At 38.9% G+C, this 23,778-nt stretch overlaps 1 protein-coding gene and 1 long non-coding RNA gene across 3 annotated transcripts in view; both read right to left on the bottom strand.

Annotated features, from left to right (window-relative positions):
* The window catches only part of epha7 (eph receptor A7), a 94,754-nt gene that overhangs the window by 43,386 nt on the left and 27,590 nt on the right, over positions 1-23,778 (bottom strand). For both annotated transcript variants that reach the window (XM_062411225.1, XM_062411226.1), the window contains exon 5: positions 21,108-21,443. In XM_062411225.1, the coding sequence (XP_062267209.1) occupies positions 21,108-21,443 (336 nt within the window). The remainder of the gene's footprint in view (positions 1-21,107; positions 21,444-23,778) is intronic.
* Positions 9,810-13,012, bottom strand: LOC133973393 (uncharacterized). The gene is made up of 3 exons (XR_009924571.1): positions 12,537-13,012; positions 10,118-10,194; positions 9,810-9,912 (listed from the first exon to the last, which is right to left on the bottom strand). It is a non-coding gene; the product is annotated as an uncharacterized LOC133973393 (long non-coding RNA).

Raw genomic sequence — 23,778 nt, 5'->3', positions numbered from 1 at the left:
GCCGATCACTAAATATAGCATCTTCACCCCCTGGCTTCTGAATTTTTCCGATTATTACCAGACTTCCTTGCTAGAAATGCTCATTGTTGGAAATAAAAAAATCCAGTTTAAGGAGAGTAGATGACTAATCAGGAGCATCCCGGTGCTACAATGTGGTCTTTTTTGCTCAACCTGAGAACACTGTGTGCTCCGAGTGCTTCACAGCGCTGCTAAATATGTACATCCTCAATGCAGCTCTTTTGTTCTGCAGGTCACACTGTTATTTGTCCCACGCCTCATCTGCTGCACCAGACTGACTACCTCAATTAGTGGCACTCTCGCAGAGACATTAATATGTGTCCAACAAACCTGAGACGGAATATATTAGAGTTCCATTTTGGTCGACAGTGACATTTCTCATCAACTACCCCTCAGGTCTGTAATTTCACTGAGCGACTACTCTCTGCTTGTGATCTGTCACCCTGTGGTGGCGGGGCTGGGAGGGCTCAGGCACTCACACCTTAATCTGCTTATGTGCTGCTCCCTCATATATGGAGAATACGGTCCTAACGAAGGCAGCAGCATGGTTAGCTGATGTTTATTCACACCGCAAGCTTATTTAAATATATTAAAAGCTGGTTCACCAAGATTAGGAAAACAAATAACCTATTTTCATCGAAATGTTTTGGTATATTCATATGCACCTAAGGCCCAATACAATGAAAGTGAATATTTTCATTTTTTTTCTCCATTATATTCAACGCTAGGACAAATTTAATATACATAAAATTACAGAAAAGGTGTATACAAATATGGTGTCAACATCTTTCATTATCAGAAAGTAGTTCCACCTAAAGTAGATTTGACAAAATGTCCCAAAAGCTAAATTCTGCCTGCCTGATAACAAGAGATTCGCAATGTTCCTAACTTTACAATTTGAGGTGAATTGTCCCTTTAACATACTTACTATCACAAGCATCTTATTTGCACATTATTAAGATATGTTATTAGTTTTGTGTGCTGGAGCATTTAATTGCATTTTCACAGCTATATCATTGGGTAACATGAAGAGTCCAGAGCAGAGAATGACACATGCTCAGCTCTGGCGCTGCCTCTCACGGAGCTGAATTTAGTTTGCTCGTAAAGAGAGATTTACTAATAAAGGGATCGTATTAATCTCAGACCTGCTGACAAATTGATAACTTGGCACATTTCATGCATTTAGCTCATTCGCTTTACGCAACAGATTAACAGACTGCTCTGTGGGGTGGCTTCAGGGCGACGTCTGACTCTGTGGGCTGTCACCCTCATCGCTCGACCCGCGGGTCACCAACATGTAAACAGGCAGTCGCTTCCAGTCAGCATTCTTCAATGTCTCAGCTTCCTGGTTTTTTCCAACAGAGGATCCTTGTTTGTTTATAGAGCAGTTTAAGATGTCGTGAAAACACACACACACACACACACACACACACACACACACACACACACACACACACACACACACACACACACACACACACACACACACACACACACACACACACACACACATACTGGTTTCCATGGTTTGCGGGGCGTGCACTTTTTATCATAACCTGTGGGGACCACCCTTTCTAGAGGTTGTGGAAGTATGAAAAAAATCAGGGACACTAAGAAAAAATCAGTTAGTACATACACACCTTAAAATATCTAAATTCATGAAGTAGTGTTTTGACTGTGCAAAATGGGGACCTTAGAAAAAACGGGTAGGTATGGCTGATGGGGACCTCATTTACATATCATTTGCATGACTCACACAACTTGTTATAAGACTAATGGGGACCATGCTTCAAAAAGCATTTTTATATACATTATTACTGATACCGTAAGTCCTTCCATTATTACATTTGTTAGAGCTGTTTGTTTAAAACTAATAAAGTCTAGCAAAAAAGAACAAAAGTTGTTGATAGAAAATGTAGAGATATAACATGATACCTGTAAATGGTGATAGGGATGCAAAGCATCACTTTGTACAGAAAATCTTGCTGTTCATGAACTACGCCTTACAATGAAGCAGAATTTGATAGGACTACTAGTGTAATGTGGTTGAAGTGAATATAAACTTATCAAACAGTGACGGGCTATCTATATCCCTACAAAGAATAATTCTTATTCAGTCAAATTTGTAAGATATTTTTAATTTCAGACAACCACATAGCAACCGCTTACTGGTGGTAATCTTCCCATTATTTACTTAATTTCCTCTTGTTGGCTGTAATGCGGTTATATATGTAGAATTTCACATTCTGCCAGCTCCGGTCCTTAAGAGCTTCTGGATCAGCCCTTAAACACTTCTCACAGTCAAACTTTGCTGGAGCAATACAAGATGTGATGAATCGATTCATGTGCCTTTCCACTGCCTTCACGTCTGTCTCCTTCCAGGGTGTTTTCTTCTTTTGGGCAGTTGTACCTTTAAGTGGTCGGAAAAACACATTTGTAAATACAAGGACTCCAAAGTGTGTAAGAGTTATAATCCAAAGTTACAAGTTCTATAAAGTATAAACTAACTTCTACAGTATAAGAAAACTAAAATATACAATTAGTCTGCCAAGAAAACACTGATATGTGCATTCTGACTGAAATTGTCAGTGGGAAAGAGGATTTTGATGCCATTTTCTTATAAGCTGAACATGCTGTGTTATAATAACAAATAAACTGTTCATTCTGATCAATGACATGGACTCACATTCACTGACATAAATTTCTCAAAATTGTCATGAAGAAAAAACTGTATTTATAAAATGTTGGATCTGTTGGATAAATAAATACAATGTACTGATTCACTCATTAGTCTAACTAACTATGGAATTGTGAGGACGTAGGACAGGTGTTTGGTATAGGGACTAGTTGTTGTTTGTATGTTTATACTATTAAAACTGTAACTGTTATGAGTCCTACTTTAAGCACCTAATAGACTCTAGAATCAGCCAAACAACCCTTTATCTGATTATTGCAGGCATGAATATACAGATAAAACTACATTAAATGGGGGCAGCAACAGTTATGCGGCAAAGGTCTGAAATGACAAAGTATTGGTGGCAACATGTTAAGTTGGCAACACTGACAACAGTCTCTGATCTGGCCTTTTTTGTATGACTGCTATCTAACGATGTCCTTTATAGTCTGACTTGACTGGGGTTCTTCTACTGCTCTTGGGGCTTCAGGTGTAATGTTCCAAAATCATGTTGTCTGGTGTTGTATAATCGCAGACAGTGGGGCCCATTGAGCTATCAGGATCATTAAGAGGCAGAAAAGTGTTCTTAAAGTTTAGTTGAACTGAAGCATCACTGTCACTGTCACTTTCGGAGATGGTATCTGGTACGTGATCATCTGCACTCTCTCATGACGAATCAAATAGTTCAGAATCTTCCAGATCTGTGTCTTTCATCTAAAAAAATTAATGAAGAGATTATAATTATGTAGAGCTGTAACAGGTAGATGAGAAATTATTCTTTGTGCTGTTTTGCAAGTTTTGTGTCATAATTTGATTATTTTAGCAGTTTATATTATAATAAGCAGAATATTTTGACTGTTCTGAAAAAAAAAAGACTATATCGAATTGCAGCAACTTGAAAAATTGAAGTGCAACTGAAAGTTATTGTAGGCCGTCTTAATTTTGGTACAAAAGTCTCAGTTTCATTTTTTGAAGTCTATAATCTGAAAATAAAGGCACATATGCAATAAATAATTTAGTAAAAGTGCATATAAGAATTTTTGAGATCAAAGTTGTGTCTGCTCTGCTAAACTAATTCTGAATTCACAATCTAGAAAAAACATGTTTCACACATTTTAGACACAACATTAGAGTTCATCGTGGGGACCAGTTTTATCTAACTTTTCAAAAACAGTTACTACTTGCACACTGTCAGAAGGTGTGTTGTGGGGACCACGTGAATACAAAATGTAGAGTGATAGTTTATCAAGAAAAAAAATACTGTGAAGTTTGAAATCGACCATGAATATACCTCTACCACTAACCTTCAAGATGCCATACTTGAAATGTCATTGTATACCAATTTACATAACTTCTGACCAGTAAAGCTATTTCTCATTCACACAACTTAACACATGCTTTGTGGGGACATTTTACACACAACATTATAGTTCATTGTGGGGACCAGTTTTATCTAACTTTTCAAAAACAGTTACTACTTGCACACTGTCAGAAGGTGTGTTGTGGGGACCACGTGAATACAAAATGTAGTGTGATAATTTATCAAGAAAGAAAATACTGTGAAGTTTGAAATCGACCATGAATATACCTCTACCACTAACCTTCAAGATGCCATACTTGAAATGTCATTGTATAACCAATTTACATAACTTCTGACCAGTAAAGCTATTTCTCATTCACACAACTTAACACATGCTTTGTGGGGACATTTTACACACAACATTATAGTTCATTGTGGGGACCAGTTTTATCTAACTTTTCAAAAACAGTTACTACTTGCACACTGTCAGAAGGTGTGTTGTGGGGACCACGTGAATACAAAATGTAGTGTGATAATTTATCAAGAAAGAAAATACTGTGAAGTTTGAAATCGACCATGAATATACCTCTACCACTAACCTTCAAGATGCCATACTTGAAATGACATTGTATAACCAATTTACATAACTTCTGACCAGTAAAGCTATTTCTCATTCACACAACTTAACACATGCTTTGTGGGGACATTTTACACACAACATTATAGTTCATTGTGGGGACCAGTTTTATCTAACTTTTCAAAAACAGTTTCTTCTTCTAACCAGCGAAGCTCTTTCTCGTTCACACAACTTAACACATGCTTTGTGGGGACATTTTACACACAACATTATAGTTCATTGTGGAGACCAGTTTTATCTAACTTTTCAAAAACAGTTACTACTTGAACACTGTCAGAAGGTGTGTTGTGGGGACCACGTGAATACAAAATGTAGTGTGATAATTTATCAAGAAAGAAAATACTGTGAAGTTTGAAATCGACCATGAATATACCTCTACCACTAACCTTCAAGATGCCATACTTGAAATGTCATTGTATAACCAATTTACATAACTTCTGACCAGTAAAGCTATTTCTCATTCACACAACTTAACACATGCTTTGTGGGGACATTTTACACACAACATTATAGTTCATTGTGGGGACCAGTTTTATCTAACTTTTCAAAACCAGTTACTACTTGCACACTGTCAGAAGGTGTGTTGTGGGGACCACGTGAATACAAAATGTAGTGTGATAAGTTATCAAGAAAGAAAATACTGTGAAGTTTGAAATCGACCATGAGTATACCTCTACCTCTAACCTTCAAGATGCCATACTTGAAATGTCATTGTATAACCAATTTACATAACTTCTGACCAGTAAAGCTATTTCTCATTCACACAACTTAACACATGCTTTGTGGGGACATTTTACACACAACATTATAGTTCATTGTGGGGACCAGTTTTATCTAACTTTTCAAAAACAGTTACTACTTGCACACTGTCAGAAGGTGTGTTGTGGGGACCACGTGAATACAAAATGTAGTGTAATAATTTATCAAGAAAGAAAATACTGTGAAGTTTGAAATCGACCATGAATATACCTCTACCACTAACCTTCAAGATGCTATACTTGAAATGTCATTGTATAACCAATTTACATAACTACTGACCAGTAAAGCTATTTCTCATTCACACAACTTAACACATGCTTTGTGGGGACATTTTACACACAACATTATAGTTCATTGTGGGGACCAGTTTTATCTAACTTTTCAAAAACAGTTTCTTCTTCTAACCAGCGAAGCTCTTTCTCATTCACACAACTTAACACATGCTTTGTGGGGACATTTTACACACAACATTATAGTTCATTGTGGGGACCAGTTTTATCTAACTTTTCAAAAACAGTTACTACTTGCACACTGTCAGAAGGTGTGTTGTGGGGACCACGTGAATACAAAATGTAGTGTGATAATTTATCAAGAAAGAAAATACTGTGAAGTTTGAAATCGACCATGAATATACCTCTACCACTAACCTTCAAGATGCCATACTTGAAATGTCATTGTATAACCAATTTACATAACTTCTGACCAGTTAAGCTATTTCTCATTCACACAAATTAACACATGCTTTGTGGGGACATTTTACACACAACATCATAGTTCATTGTGGGGACCAGTTTTATCTAACTTTTCAAAAACAGTTTATTCTTCTAACCAGCGAAGCTCTTTCTCGTTCACACAACTTAACACATGCTTTGTGGGGACATTTTACACACAACATTATAGTTCATTGTGGGGACCAGTTTTATCTAACTTTTCAAAAACAGTTACTACTTGCACACTGTCAGAAGGTGTGTTGTGGGGACCACGTGAATACAAAATGTAGTGTGATAATTTATCAAGAAAAAAAATACTGTGAAGTTTGAAATCGACCATGAATATACCTCTACCACTAACCTTCAAGATGCCATACTTGAAATGTCATTGTATAACCAATTTACATAACTTCTGACCAGTAAAGCTATTTCTCATTCACACAACTTAACACATGCTTTGTGGGGACATTTTACACACAACATTATAGTTCATTGTGGGGACCAGTTTTATCTAACTTTTCAAAAACAGTTTCTTCTTCTAACCAGCGAAGCTCTTTCTCATTCACACAACTTAACACATGCTTTATGGGGACATTTTACACACAACATTATAGTTCATTGTGGGGACCAGTTTTATCTAACTTTTCAAAAACAGTTACTACTTGCACACTGTCAGAAGGTGTGTTGTGGGGACCACGTGAATACAAAATGTAGTGTGATAATTTATCAAGAAAGAAAATACTGTGAAGTTTGAAATCGACCATGAATATACCTCTACCACTAACCTTCAAGATGCCATACTTGAAATGTCATTGTATAACCAATTTACATAACTTCTGACCAGTTAAGCTATTTCTCATTCACACAAATTAACACATGCTTTGTGGGGACATTTTACACACAACATCATAGTTCATTGTGGGGACCAGTTTTATCTAACTTTTCAAAAACAGTTTCTTCTTCTAACCAGCGAAGCTCTTTCTCGTTCACACAACTTAACACATGCTTTGTGGGGACATTTTACACACAACATTATAGTTCATTGTGGGGACCAGTTTTATCTAACTTTTCAAAAACAGTTACTACTTGCACACTGTCAGAAGGTGTGTTGTGGGGACCACGTGAATACAAAATGTAGTGTGATAATTTATCAAGAAAGAAAATACTGTGAAGTTTGAAATCGACCATGAATATACCTCTACCACTAACCTTCAAGATGCCATACTTGAAATGTCATTGTATAACCAATTTACATAACTTCTGACCAGTAAAGCTATTTCTCATTCACACAACTTAACACATGCTTTGTGGGGACATTTTACACACAACATTATAGTTCATTGTGGGGACCAGTTTTATCTAACTTTTCAAAAACAGTTTCTTCTTCTAACCAGCGAAGCTCTTTCTCGTTCACACAACTTAACACATGCTTTGTGGGGACATTTTACACACAACATTATAGTTCATTGTGGGGACCAGTTTTATCTAACTTTTTAAAAACAGTTACTACTTGCACACTGTCAGAAGGTGTGTTGTGGGGACCACGTGACTCCAAAATGTAGAGTGAGAATTTATCAAGAAAGAAAATACTGTGAAGTTTGAAATCGACCATGAATATACCTCTACCACTAACCTTCAAGATGCCATACTTGAAATGTCATTGTTTACCAATTTGCATAACTTCTGTACGGTAAAGTTATTTCTCATTCACACAACTTAACACATGCTTTGTGGGGACATTTTGCACACTACATTATAGTTCATTGTGGGGACCAGTTTTATCAAATTTTTCTGAAACAGTTTCTTCTTCTGACCAGCGAAGCTCTTTCTCGTTCACACAACTTAACACATGCTTTGTGGGGACATTTTACACAAAACATTGCATTTCCTTGTGTGTACAAGTTTTACCTAATTGTTCACACACAGTTTCTACACAAACTCGGAACAAAGAGTGATCATATAATGATAAAACAGTGATGGACATGAATTTACCTCTTCAGGTGGTGTCTTTGGCCCAAAGGCACAAGCCATCAGACTCTCTGAGTGGACAGGATCTGAATCATCCTCCTCCATGGTGTTAACAGTGATGCTGGTCGTCTGTAAACAAAAGTAAAACGTTCCCAAGATTTACTTTATATCTTTACTCTATATATTATATTCTAATATTTCTATTCAGATAAAGTTTTGAGATTACATCCATGTCATAAGCAGGACTGGATACATTTGGCAAATGACCCTGATTCTTTAACATATAAAGTGATAGCATTTCAATGCTTTTTAATTATGCCCAAACCCATTACCCTAACACTACCCCTTGTTTTCGAGGGTATTCGTTCCCCTTGAAACAGAGGTTGAAATCTTCCCCATCTAATTGGGACAGCCCTCCAAGAGCTGTTACATAACCAGTGGTCATCGCAAAAACCTGCAACGACATCAGTAGTCTTTGATGTAAACACAAGCGACAAAAGGTTTTGCTGGGTATGTCATTGTAAAAACATTATTGAGATCTCTAATGAACCAATGCTATTGTTTGCATTCACTAAAGTGACAAACCTATAATATCCTAATATCATCTATGCTAATGCAGGTGAATCAATGACTTTTCCATTCATCCAATGGAAGTTGAAAAGTTTGGACACTCTGCACTATTTCACATATAAATCAAAATCAGAGCTTCAGGCTGCTTGCAGAGGTTTGTAGACAACCCTGCTAGGATGCAGTGTTAATAGAGGATCATTCAGTTCAGTAACATAATATCTATAATGATCTAAACTGACCTTCAATAGCTTCTTAAAACTTTTGTAAATTAGATTCCTGTTTGTTATTTCATGTTCCTGTTATTTTCACTACACTAAGTGGTCGCTCATACATAGCAGCTTAAAGCAGGTTGTGATAGGCAATCCTGGTATTTTTTGTATATGTAACGTGTACATGGTTATAACAATATTAATACAGCCAAATTAGGTCCACATATTTCTCATTCTACTATTTGTTGTGATACTTGACTCATTGTATTTGCTGTGTTCTGTGCTACATACCTGTGTTTGCCATGGGCAGTCTTCACCTCTATAGTTATAGGCGATTTCTTCTCCTTCTTTGATGTCATCCAGGGCAAATAAACAAAGGTGGGGTTCTCCATTAACACCAATTTTTTTCATTTTGGAGTAAGGACGTCTGTGTTCATCATTGAGAAAGAAATTGAAAATGAAAAAGAAAAAATACAAATGTCACAATATATCACAATAAAACCAGAGCCCCACTTAGTATAACTTAAAATAGTATATGGAGTGTAGTTTAGGAATTCTTAAGTTCACTTGAAGGCAAACATGAATGCAGCACATCAGGGGTGGTAAAGTTTTCTCCTTCTCTGGGATTCTGCATCACTTATTATATCCTTAAAATGCAGATGCAGATTAAGATGCATTTATTAGTCCCAAACACATGCACAGACATGCAAAGGCACACTCATGCAGGTAGGGAAATTTAATCTCTGCTTTTGACCCATCTGGTGCAGGATACACAGAGCAGTGAGCGACCATGTACGGTGCTCGGGGAGCAGATGTTGGGGGAGTAAGGTGCCTTGCTCAGGGGCACTAGACAGGGTAGGGAAACTCTTGGATTTTTGGACAGATCAATCCAGGTTCATCTTTTGTTGTTTCTCCGTGGAGACGAACCAAAGACGAACCAGAGACGAACCAGAGACCTTCTCTGCCATAGTCCAAGTTTCTGCCGATAGACCACCGCCTCTAGACCTCCCCCCTATATATAACAAAGTCTCCTTTGCAAATTGTACCCTTTGCAAATATACCACATCCTGCAAACAATAAAAACATTTTCAATAAAACAGGAGGATCCATTAATTCTATTCCTTGACAATGAGTTTATGCTAATATATACTACAAAACAAACCAAAACTGACCACTGCAGCATTCTAGTCCCTATTAAATGTACTCTGGAGCTTTTCTTTTGATTTTAAATGATAATTATTTATTGATTATTTACAGCAGATACCACCTTACCTTTTGCTGCATAAATATACTGGACCTCTAATTTGCAGATGTGTATCATGTTGAATTGCTGATCCGTGGTGGCATTTCTGAAGGAAAAGATTAAAACAAATGAGTTTACTTTAAAATAATTGTTTGATTTGTTTGCTTAGTAAGATTTTGTGGTACTACAAATTGTTGTTGTTGCCTAAAACCTCATGAGGATTGTTTTTCTTGCAAAATTCAACTACAGAAACATTCTCCTTCACTCTCTGTCATGAGTAACGTTCCTGCCTACAGGATGATGCATACTCCTGTGCGTTGTTGCATAAACTATACACATCTACAAACATATATGCACCGTATATCTGTCTTGTGCATGTGTGAAAGCTAAACCGGGTCAAATCTAAAGCCAATTCTTTAGATTTTACCTGCAGGTCATGCCTGAAAACACCTTAAATGAGAGATGATTATGTCTGAATAATTATGAAGGAGTTTGGCTTTCACATATAAAGAACACAGCAGGAGAATTCAGACAGGAGGAGGCGCCTGGGTAGAGCAAGCCAGAGGCCTGACATGATGATAAATTCAGTATCAGAGAGCATAGTATTTTTTTTTACAGCACATCAAAGATGATGGCAAAAGAATGTAATTGTATTTAGTTTTGCATTTACACCAATGTTACAAGCATTTGAATATGTCCTCATTATCAACAAAGAGTCAACAGGGAGATTTTTCATGCTGAGATATTTTTATTATCCCAGTCTCACGTGTGTGAGCTGTTAAAAACACTATGAATTTGCCTACTCGCCGGCTCTGAATCCTCCGGATAATCTCCTACTGTATTTTCTCAATGGCTTATTCGGACAATCTGCAGAGTTTTTACTGGGGGGGTGACAGAAGAAACTCTGGATTATCTGGAGCGTTTGCGTTTTTACAAACTGCCCCTATCTGGATAGTCTCTTGGTATCATCCAGATTGCAGTGCATGTTTAAAAGCAACTTAAAGAGAGTAAAGTAAGAAGGAAAACAAAGCAGCAGCTATTTTCTGTTGTGATTTTATACGGGAAATAGATGCATCACTATTTAACTTCATTTAAATTCAACAAATGTGGTGTTATTCCCACATAATAACTGGTAGTGTTGAGACCTTTTCTCTTATCTACCAGGGCAACACAGAACAGAAGTGGGTTAAATGAAAACCATGAAAGAATTATCCATAGACTATTCAATATTATTAAGATTAAGATTAAGATGCATTTATTTGTCTCAAACACATGCACAGACATGCAAAGGCACACTCATGAAGGAAGGGAAATTTAATCTCTGCTTTTGACCCATCTGGTGCAGGACACACAGAGCAGTGAGCGACCATGTACGGTGCTCGGGGAGCAGATGTTGGGGGAGTAAGGTGCCTTGCTCAGGGGCACTAGACAGGGCAGGGAGACTCTTGGATTTTTGGACAAATCAATCCAGGTTCGTCTTTGGTTGTCTCTCTGTGGAGTCGAACCAGAGACGAACCAGAGACCTTCTCTGCCCACAGTCCAAGTTTCTAACACTAGACCACCGCCTTATGAATACAAATACACCTTTCAATTACATTGACCTCATCACACAAGAACTTCTCTCTCCCCTGCTTTAGCTGTACAAACACTTTAACTTTCTATCTGCAAAAAAAGTAATATTCACAGTAAAATTTCTCAGCTTTTACCTGTTTATTTGCCTGACGTTAATAACCTACTGCTCTACTTTTCTATTCTAGACATTTTATCATATTAGTGACTTGTCATTTGTGATTGTAGCTAATTTAACTTAACTGCAGGTTTTAGATTTAATCTTCTATCATTTAATTCCAGATTTATGCCTCTGACCATGTTTCTTTAATAACCTGCTCTGCCTCTTCCACATGAACCTGCCCATGTTAAATAAGAAAATAAGTTAAAAGGGCCGGTTCATAACCAGCTTCCAAATAGAGGTTATCCAGAGCAGCCAGGTTACACTTCCTCTGTTGTTTAAAATTTAAAGCCCCTCAGCGGAAGCTACAGTCAGACTTAAATTATTCTGTATAATGGTACTGTGTAAAATGAGAACAGCTGTAATTTGAATTGTCTGAATATAGTCAGAACCTGTGCTCTATAATGTTCTCTATTAATTAACTTAAACATACTAAATATAGCATAACAGGGCTTATATTGATCTTAAGTTCATCATAACAAAATGAGACTCAAAACTCAGAAATGCTTGACTTGATTGTCTCCTTCAGTTTACATAAACTCCTACACATATGCATCATGCATGCAAGTAGTAATAGAAATGCAGTAAAACATTTGAGGTCTTACACTTAGCCTTTGTAGCTAATCAGAGCTATTAATCATGCTAGCTAGGTACAAGTAATACATGCAATTTGAGGATTCAACACTGCTTATAATTATTTAAGATACAACTGTGCTTACCTTATGCTTTACTTTTGCTCCTCTGCACATGTTCTTATCTTCTTAGCTAGTTTCTCCAGCAAATAATCTTCTTTTACTGTTGATAGCTACCTCTTGATGCTGAAAATGTCCTCGCTGCTTGAATCATTCCTAATGGGGACAAGGAAGTGGGTGGCACCCAACCATATTTGGAAGATGTGTGTGTGTGAAGCAGTGGGTGCAGTACTAACTAGAAACAGTAGGGCCACCAATGAGCAATGCTCACACACTCACACTCACCAAAAAACATGTCGTATGGGCCAATGCTTAAAACTTCACGGGCACCTTCAGAGTAGCTCTAGTAGTCATTTAAAAGGGTTATCCTCATGGGGACCGGGATTTTGGTCCCCAAAGCGCAACCGGTCCCCATGACGTGACTGTGTAAACAGTCAACGGTCCCCATCGCGTGATGATTACCAGAACACACACACACACACACACACACACACACACACACACACACACACACACAAAAATGTAATATCCTAAAATGTTGATAAGTGCAACAAAGCTCGGGGAAACTTGTTTAGCGGCCGACTTCTGCAAAGAATGAGTTGTCAAATGTCTGGGCTGAAAAATGAGATCGGCTGACGGTTGTGAGAGAAAAAGTAATGATTTCAGAAAGGTGAGACTCTGACTGAGAAGTTGAGCTGTTATGTGGAAGGTAAACACCAGATTGACTGCCAAACCCCAGAAAAAGAAAGAAAAAAAAAAACGCTGCCTGAGTCTCTTTCTGCTGCCTCGCAGAGGTCTGAATAATTAAAGCCGTGTCTGTGTCTGTTCTGGGGGAACATTGCCTATAGGATGAAGCTGAATGAGAATCAGCGCTCCCTTTTCAACTTCCATATATTCCCAGCTGAGCCAAAAGCATCACAATGTTGCAGCTTCTCTGACAGTCTTCACTATGAAATAATATCGCCTGCTAAAAATGTTCCAAATTAATAACAATGCATCCAAACACCAATAAACAGGGCTGGAGACGGGGTCCTGGAGACAGACACAAACACATGGACGAGGCACAGATAAACACAAATCCAGTAAATTGAATTCTAGTTTTAACTAGAATAAATAATAATAATGATAATAAACATCCATAAACAGTAGGTATATGTATAAACACTTTATAACAGTCACATTATTATGTGGATATTTGATCTGATTTAAGTTTGGAACAAAACAATAGTTTTTTTAGGAGACAATGGAACAATGAAACAAGTTCACGTTGTTTTTGTGTATAGGAACTGAACATCTTCAATTTATTATTATTGCTAATGTCGTGGTTTTTTTTTTGGTACACAACTGGTCCAGATCCTCTGTAATATTTTTTGACACATCTGCATTTGATATTTTCCATTATTTACCAAAAATGAATTAAATTGGACTCAATTTGTTCTGGTAGGGGAAACTAGATCTGGTCTTGGGACCTGATGATAGTTATGTGAGCCCATATTGATATGCTTCAACCCTATTCTTTTTTTTCCGTTTTAGATGAAGGCTAAGTCTGTTTAATCCACCGTCATTCACTTATTTAGATGGCTGCAGTAGATTCTTTTTTTTTTTTTAAATGCACAAAATGTCAAACTTTAAAATAAAAGAACCATTGCAATCCACCTGAAGGTTCCTCTCAAATTCACTAATCACATCCATGGTCAATGCTAAAGAGAATCTTTGACCTTTACTCTAATGATGCTGTCAAACTAAAACATCAACTTTAACAAGTTATAGAGTTCTCATTAATGACATTTATGGGACTTTTCAACACTGGCTGGAATAAAATCAAGCATGCGCACCCTGAATTCTTAAGGTATAAAATGTCTTCTTTTTTTTAAACATACAAAGCTGGTTTTATTCTATATTTTCTACAACATCAATATATTCTATGAATACTGTGGGAGGTTTTTGAATGGCTCCCAGACACATGGTATACTTTCATTTAAAAGAGGGTAACAACTAGACACTCGCGCAAAGCTATGGATAATAACACAATACTTGTTTGAAGGAGACATATATTGTTTGGTGTTGTTCCTTTATGAGACTTGTTGACAGTAAGGAAAACAGAATATCACCAGCATATCAGCAACCATCAGCCCTCTAAACCCGTATTAGTCTAGGCCTATTCTAGACTACAACCCTGCATGGATGTGTCTGCCTGTGTCCTTTCCAAGGCGGTGAAACAGCCCATTGCTCTGACAGGCTTCCCTGCGCCGAGAGAAAAGGACTGTCCAACGGCTGCGATAGGGACCAAGTGAAGGGGAAAGAGACAACACCAGCTTCTATGAGGGAGGACTCATTCAAGCACGGCAGATTCAGGGGGATTTAGGGAGCTCGTCTGCCAGCAATAAAAGGCTGAAACAGGATACTTGGTGAGATTAATTACCTAGATAGGCCATGATAATGCCATTTAAATGGGAAAGTAATTAAAGTGCACCTTCCATGAAAATTATTCATTGCTGACGGATTGGGTGACAGACAAATCAGGAGGCATTTACGGAAAAGCTACAGGTTAAGTGCTCCGAGCTGCTGCTCTGAGACCACCACAGTTTTATTGCAGCTGTTGAATCTCAGTGCCTTGCCCAGCTCTCATCAAATTACTGTGAGCATGTGGAGCGGCTGGTGGGTGGTGGTGGAGTGGCTGTGGTGAAAAGAATGGGCTCCCAGGTAACGTAAAACCCGGGGACAAATGCTACAAAGGAGGATCCGCTTAACCAGAAAATTACACTGGCTGCCACTGGTCACTGGGGACTCCTCGGAATCAATCAATCCTTCTGTTTAGGGCCACCATGGCAGATCAGAACACAGAAAGGGATAATCAATGGCCTTATTGTTCCCCAAGTGTAACTTTCACAAATGTAATGACTGATATCCATTTAGAGACGATAAAGTGTCAATAAAGTGGCCGTATCGATTCCTACGTAGGAGCTGGGTTATCAATTTACACCAAAGATCAATTAATATCTTAATGAGTTGCTCCCTTGTTGCAGTAAATTCTCCTTCTATTTGAACTCCAGACACTAAACTGCTGGAGGACAGCGGAGCAGACTTTGACAGAGGCAGGGAAACTATTCGCTTCTCCTGCAATGTGAGGGCACCGAGGCTTTTCAGATCAAAGTCAAATGCTTAGCTTACATTCTTGTGTTGTTTTTTTTCTCTCTTCCTTTTGCACTGAGAGATTGAACCAAAGGGAATATCCTGTTTTTCTCTTTGAATGTGTAAGAAGGTTTGTACTTGAGGGGGACTATAGCACCATCCTGCATTCTGCAGTCGGCGTAGCACAACAACTGAGGCAAAGAATTGCTAAAAATAAAATCTGATGATAGCTCTATTGCCAAATTCTGCCGGTGTCAACTGTGTGACGCTTGTATCTCACACAAAGGCTGATTAAAAATTCCATATCATGACTTTCTTATCAGATGGTTTGGATTGATGGCCTGGCATTCAGAGACAATCCAGTCAAAGTCACCGCAGCCTAAAGCTCTTCCCAGACACTCGTCCGGTTACGTAAGTGTGATGGCACTTTTCACATGTTGCTCCCAGTGTCTGAGGTTAATAAAAGATGCCTCAGGCGAAAGAGTGAAATGAAAAACCAGCCGATAAAGCTGTTGCATAGATAACTAAGATTCTATAGGTTTGAATGACCATCCAACGTTATCTGTTAAATGCATCGGTTCAGATAGGGTGAGGACAATGGAGCAACAATCTGAGCTATGAGAGTGGTGGGGGCGCCTGGGTTAAACAGTGCAGTGTTGGTGTGTGGCAGGGGTCAAATGCTTCTTTTATTATTTGTGAAGGGGATGTGTTCAGGCTGAAACATGGGGTAGTAATTATTTGAACAGAAAATCAACTGTTATAATATACTTTTCATACAAACTAGATGTCTCGATATTTCCATAAATGCCCCTTAATGATATTTACATTATGGATAACAAAGACATATTGTCATTGAACAGACAATTGCTGGTGTAACATTTGTAAAGAGGAAAGAGCTACATCAATAGCCTTCCAGGATTAATCCATTATTTTTCACTACTACTTTCAATTTGCTCAACCTAATGAGGATTGCAAGGTTTTACTGTTTTATCATCTACTCCGATTCGACTCCAAACAAATTGACACCGTTCCGAGGAAGCCTCTCTGTGAAGGCCTTTTGTTAAAATGGCTGAAGAGTTTGAGCTTGAATTTTACCAACAGCAGTTTGTGTATCACGGCTCAAAAACAACTACAGTCAGCTAACTTATCTGCATGACGAAGCTAATGCTTTCTAATGCTTGAACCTTGAATTAATATGTTTTTTTCCCTAAGACCAATAGATGTAGGTTGTAGATAATAGCCAAATAGAGTAGATTTTCTTTTACTACAAACTTAAACATTTCTAATTAATAGACATAGTCGGAAATATAATCTGAAATTTGACAGACTGTCTACATTAGCAAATATATTTTTCAAATGACAGCCAAGGCATTTTTGGCAATCCGAAACATTTCAAGTCAAAGTCACCACCATCTAAAGAGCGACATCTGGCTACATTACCCAATATTTCACTGTTGAATATTTCACGGCCCAGCCTAACTTTTGTAAAATTTGCTACCTGAGTGTAACGGGTTTGTGCTGCTGGCTAATACAAGCAGTTAACATTAAAATCAATTTCCACAGACTCTTCCTTTCACTCATTGTTTGTACCTCTTACTGATTGCACCTAAACCCCATTCCACCGGTCTCAAGTTGAATATGTACACAGAGCATGTGCACACACACACAAACACACACACACAGGTCTTCTACCCATAACCAATTTCAAATCCTATTTCTGTGCCCTTCTCCACAGTGATTTCTTCTGGCTCAGAGATGTGAACACCCGCTTGAATAAATATTAATAGTTATTCTACACGCAGTGCCCACTCACAAGTGTGCCGGAAGAACAAAAGGCCTTGTTTACGAGTGCGCTAGAGGAAAGCTAAAGCAGGGAGGGCCCTTCGGAGGGTGGCTCTGTGGCACTGTTGACTCACAATGGAGTGCTGACTGAAACGCGCTCTTAACTTCCAGCTCATTGCAGCGGCGAAAACAGCAAATATCCTCAACGTGACGAATTTCTATTCCAACGCAGTGTTGACGGAGAAATAAAGCTTTTAAACTCATAGCCTCTACTTAAAGTCATTTAAGACAGAGCTGAGGCGTAATTAGGTTTCCGGGAACAATAAGCACTCAGCACCTTGTGAAGCTCCAGCCTCGCTCCAGACATTTCCTTTAGTGTAATTAGATGAGGTGTGAATTCCTCATTAGATGGAGCACCATCTGCATTCACACCGTGTGTGTTCATTCCTTCACTCTCCAGCTACAAGCCCTATGTTCATGCTGACTATCATGCGTGAGGTGGAGATGGGAGGGATGGAGGTGAGGGCTTCTCTTTTTTAAGGTTCTCTCAGTGCAATGGGGCCCCGACGGTCGCCGCCACACAAAGGTTAATCAATTCCGAATGATGAGCCATAAAAGCTTTAATAATGCAGTCTTTTTCAAATGACTGGTCCTGCATGCTTACTCAGGAAGAAACGTTTGTTTTAGGAATAACCAACCTACCAATTACAAAGCGCTCAAGCATTCCACAACAAACAGAGAGCGCTGGACACAATGATGGTCCGGTGAGCGGGACAATGAGCCCTGCAGCGTGGAGCCAAAGTCTGCTCTACATGGGAAATAGGAGAGGCCGTCACACTGCCATCGGCAGCAACGCTGGGTATTGACCTGCCTCAGAGTTCATGTAGAGGAAGCTGGGATGGATGGATCAGCAAAGCCAACTGAAGGTAATTACCAGTTGTTTTTAACTATGGCTGCAAATATTCACTCAACTTTGAACCGTTTAACTATGACTATGAGTACTTTCTAATTATATTGAATTGCATTTATTTGAACCCAAATCATGACTTTTTCCCTCGTGAAACTCATAAATATTTAACTCACATCATCAGACATTCATAAAAGCCGTGTGATATGATCTAAAAGCTCTGGAGAAAGATGGTAAGTGGTCCCTGAGTGAAGGCCCAACTTAATCTTTTTTGTTCTGAAACCTACCCATAAGGACCAGGAATGGTCAGTAAGTTGGTAATTCTTCTCCATGCTTCTCACACAAGTTAAACGTTTTGACAGAAATCTGGTAAACCAGTCAAACAATCCCTCAGGGTTCACTTGCCATTTGGCTTTAACTACGGTACAGATAAACTCAGTCATGCTATGCATAAAAAAGCATGATGTACCAATGCTTATTCTCATTCAGCATATTCAATTTATTCTTTTTAATGCGGTCTGAACTTTCAGCCTTCATTTAAATGTATTATTGTGTCCCATTGAACAGATTGATTGGGTTGCCCTGACTTGAAAAGCTTCTAACCCTGAAGGAATTTAATTAGCCTGGGTCTCAAAGAGTAGTTTTAGTTTTGCATCATGCTCTAAATACTGTTTCAGAGACTGTTCCAACCTTTTACCATAAAATAATTCCAGAAAGCAAGGCGTGTTCGCAATTAATTACATGACAATGATAAAATGTATTGATGACTGGCATAAACTACAACGTATCAAAACTTAATGGAATCGGCAAACAAAATTTTCAGCGACCTGTTTCAACCGGGTCAATTACACTAATTATACTGTTATAGCAATTTAAATGGTACTTACTTCAAAGTGATAAAACATGACACTGTCTTGGCCGAGCATGCTAGCCTCTTTCAAAATAGCTAAAGACTAAATATTCAGCTGGGTTAACAGGGTAATTGTCTGTTGTCAACATGACAAGTATAATTATGAGCGTCTCTAAAAGAGCATGTGTTAATTGTTTTAGTTTTTTTTCCTTCACAGGTCGTCCTTCTGCTAACGCCCTTATGTCCTTGGCTGGGAAACCCTTCGGCACATTCCAGCTCACGTCACTGTCATGAACCGAGCTTTGAGAAATACATCATCCCTAACACTGTATCCCACACACATTTACTCAACGGTGCATCTCTTTCTCTATGTCTGTCCCTCCTACACATGCACACAGGGAATACACTGACGTGTTTATTGTGTAATAAACTGTTCTTGCTAACAAACAACAACCTATTGAAATGTGATGAAGAGAAAATTGGCACCTGAGCACCTTTTCTTTACAGTAACACTATAACAACTAAACCATGTGGAAGATGTAGGAATAATTGTCTGTGGCATAATTAACCATCACATGCCACAGGGACAGGTGTAGTTAGGGGAAAGAGAAGTTATTCATCCAGCGAAGGTTCTGTGATCAGTTAGTAGCTTTCTTTTTTTTAGTTTTCAAATCATAGTCTTTTGGACCAACTGTGTTATGGATGCCTGAGCATGACAAAGGACTCTTGTTGTGTGGATCCATAGAAATAATGAACAAATAGTGGCTTTGGAGTCACAGCAAAATACACCATTTTAATTACGGTAGATCCCCTCAAGACTGAGCTGCAAATACTGTATTGGCTCTTTAGGGGCCACTGGGAGTCTGCATCATTGCCGAGCTAATAATGTTTACCACTGTGATATAAACATTAAATTAATCTGGGTAATATGCCTACTGGAAACATTATGGCTCATTTCAGACTATGGTCATTAATGCTAATGGAGAGGTTCTCAAAATGAAACCACCATGCTGCTAATGTCTAATGCTCTCTCAGCTGGAGCAAAGGTTGAGCCCCATGTGTTAACTTAAGCTCTGAGAAGACACCAAGGAAATATGGCGAAATTTTTCTGGATCAATCAACACATATTATATACTAAACTGACTTCAGGACATGGTTAGCTTAGTAGCTAATACCTCTAAAGCACACTTATCAACATTATTTACCTTGTTTGGTTAATCCATCAAATGGAAATTAAAAAAGAGATTAAGGTTTTGGGGTAGATTTAAAAAAGGTGACTTTCACTATACTGATACTTTTTAAGGAAACTTTTTAAATTTAAATTTTGCGTATAGCTTAACATTAAAAACTAGTCTTCTCATTTCCAGTCTTTAGGTTATTGCTAGGCTGACTGATACTTGGCTCCACCTTTGTACTTAATACACTCACATGAGCATGTTATCAATCTTGTTAGCTAACTCACGGAAATAAAGTGAATAAGCATATTTCCCAAATGTTAAGCTATCTCTCCCAAATGAAAGAAACAACTTAATGCTCTACAAGATTTTGGAATCTGGGTTGGCTGTAGTAGGGACCTGGAGGACCTGCTCATAACATATTTTTTTTATTACCTCTGCCAAGGAGGTTATGTTTTCTCTGTGTCTGTTTGTTGGTTTATTATTTATTTACCAGCAGCATTATGCAAAAGATCCTGCACTGATTTGTACCAAAGTCGGTAGAAGGATGGGGCACAGGCCACAAAAGAAACTATGCAATTTTGGTGCAGGGTTAAAAGAAAGAAATTCAGGATCATCCCACATTGTAATGTGCTATACTGAGTGCCATTCTAGAAACTTCATTTCAATAAAAAAATGCTGTTACCCCACAAAAGAACATTGGAGAGAAATTTTCATGCTCAATATAATCATTGTAAATAAACACGCCTTACCTGCTTGACCAGTCGCGATGCTCACCGCTGCAAACAGCCTCTGTGTGCGGCTCAAGTCCGAGACCCCGTTGACAGCCTCCACCTCAAACGTGTAGTTGGCATGGGCAAGCAGGTCCATGATGGTCACGTAGGTGTCCACTAATCCTGACTGTGCAGCAGAATATCCCACATTCTGCCCGCACGGAACACACTCCTCAGGTTCCCAGCTGCAGCGCCGGCATATTACCCTGTAGGTGACATCATTGCGGCCGCCTGTGTCGGCCGGCGGGCTCCACTCCAGGCTAACAGTGGTCTGGTTGATGTTGTAGACCAGGTTCTGTGGCGCCGAGGGAGGTCCTGTCAGAGGTGGACACGGAGGAAACCAGAATTAAATAACTGAGTGCCAAGGAAAGTGACAGCCAAGACTGTGCATTGACTGGATCTGTGTTTTCTCTGTTCTCTGAAAGAAGCGAAAATACTGTCCGGGACATGCCAGCTTCAGCCCTAGAGCCAAACACTGACACTCAATTATAATAAGACTCAGATCCAGAAAAAAAGAGGTTCAGGTACATAGAGAGGAAATCAGCTCTGGCAGACACCAAGGTCAGTGCAAAGAAGGGTGTGAAATCCTCAAGTGGAGTCCAGAGTTTCAAAGGGAGAATAACTCTAATAGTCAGAGTAGATTTTATGTAACTGTCTATGATAGATAGATAGATAGATAGATAGATAGATAGATAGATAGATAGATAGATAGATAGATAGATAGATAGATAGATAGATAGATAGATAGATAGATAGATAGATAGATAGATAGATAGATAGATAGATAGATAGATAGATAGATAGACTAAGGAATTCAATTGTACATATTATGTAATTGTTATGAGAGCAGAGTGAACCAATAGATCTATAGAGCTGATGTTTGCTATCATTTTCCTGTCAAGTTAACAAGAGCTATTGTCAATATGAAAACAATGATTAGAGCAGCCAAGTATTTTGATTTGGAAGCAACCTAATGTTTTTTAACAGTGCACTCGCACATGCAAACCTAGCTGGTGATTCATCCAGATAGATTATAAAGGCTTTGCTCGCATAGTGACTGTTAACAGCATGAAATCTGCAGCTGCTGGAAATGACTGAGACATGGTGACACGGTCAGACAAATGCTTTGCAGGGAATCAGAAGCCACAGACAGTCACTCTCGAATTCTTCCTGTCCTCCAAAAATACTATCCCCCAGCTGGAGGAAGGGGCTTTACTGGTTTTCTTTGGAAAGGTACTGTATATCACGTTGACAGCAGGACACTTAAAATGAATGCCTCCCAAAAAAAGAAGTGCCTGATCCGAGTTTTTAACCTGGATGATCGCTGTCCTGTAGCTGCCATATACAGTTTCACTTGACATACAGAAACAACCAGCGCTGCGGCATCGAACGTGTACACGGCCACACTGACCATTTGCCTGTAGACGTAACGGCAGGGAGATTAGCTCATCTCGTAAAACGATGAATAACAAATTGCTGCTTAGATCTTTCAAATTCCAAGCTGTTGGCTTTTATGACCCATATGTTGATATAAATAAACTCCCTGTAACACAGTAAAGATTTTATGACTTGTATTCTTTGTTTATGAAGGTGGTAAAGAACATCTTGGTTTTGTTCTCTGGGAGATTCATGGAAATCGTTCAGTTTTCTCAGAAAATATTCTTTGAGGGAATCTCGGGGAGGGACGTCTCAACTCATTAAGTTTGTCACATTAACTAACAAAATAGGTCATGCATATGCACCAAACCAAAGCTGCTATCACAATATTCATTAATGCAGCACTTGGTTGTTTTTCCTTGTCCCCCCACCCCCCAACCCCCTTTTAGAAGTGAGGCCTCGATGGAGACATCCATATTCATGATTATCGGGTAAGATAAGAGACAGACTGTGGAAGATGAAAGTGCCACCTGTGGCAGGTGAAGTGGAGAGGAGTGACTGCCGATAGCGCCACTCGACTTCAGCCTTGGCATTGACACTCTGAGCCCCATGATCTCAGTCTTTGTTGCAGACAATAGGGAAGGTGTGCCCTTTACACATACCTACACACACACACACACACACACACACACACACACACACACACACACACACACACACACACACACACACACACACACACACACACACACACACACACACACACACACACACACACACACACACACACACACACACACACACACACCTCCCACCTCAAGTCCAAGCCTCAGGGGTCTTTTATTCTGCCACAGTTGGTAATGATAGCATCAATTTCCTTGTGCCACTCACTTTTAGGTCTCAGGTGCCAAAGATCAAAGTGCTGATTTCAGAGCAACAAGAGACAAAATGAAATTAGATTATACCGTTCCTTGATATATGTAATCTTTGTATTTTGTCTTGTTTTCAGATGCACGCTATACCCTGCAAGTATTTGTTCTTCCCTCACCACTATCAGTATGTCTGAAAAGAACTGCTCTGATAGCAAGAACAAGGGCTGGGTTTGACAACTACCCAAATGGGTTGCATGAAGAATAGTCTGACACACAGGATAGAGACTCTGAGTATAACACTGCAGCAACCTCTGAGCTGCTCCCTGTTCTGGTGTTCCTTCTGCAGGGCATTTGCCATTTTCACCAGTGTTCGCTTCTTCTTGTGCAAGTCGTTTTTTAGA

This window comes from Platichthys flesus, chromosome 18 (genome assembly GCF_949316205.1).
Source record: "Platichthys flesus chromosome 18, fPlaFle2.1, whole genome shotgun sequence".
Classification (NCBI taxonomy): Eukaryota; Metazoa; Chordata; class Actinopteri; order Pleuronectiformes; family Pleuronectidae; genus Platichthys; species Platichthys flesus.
Note: the sequence above shows the minus strand (reverse complement) of the source record. Positions and strands in the feature narration are given on the sequence as shown.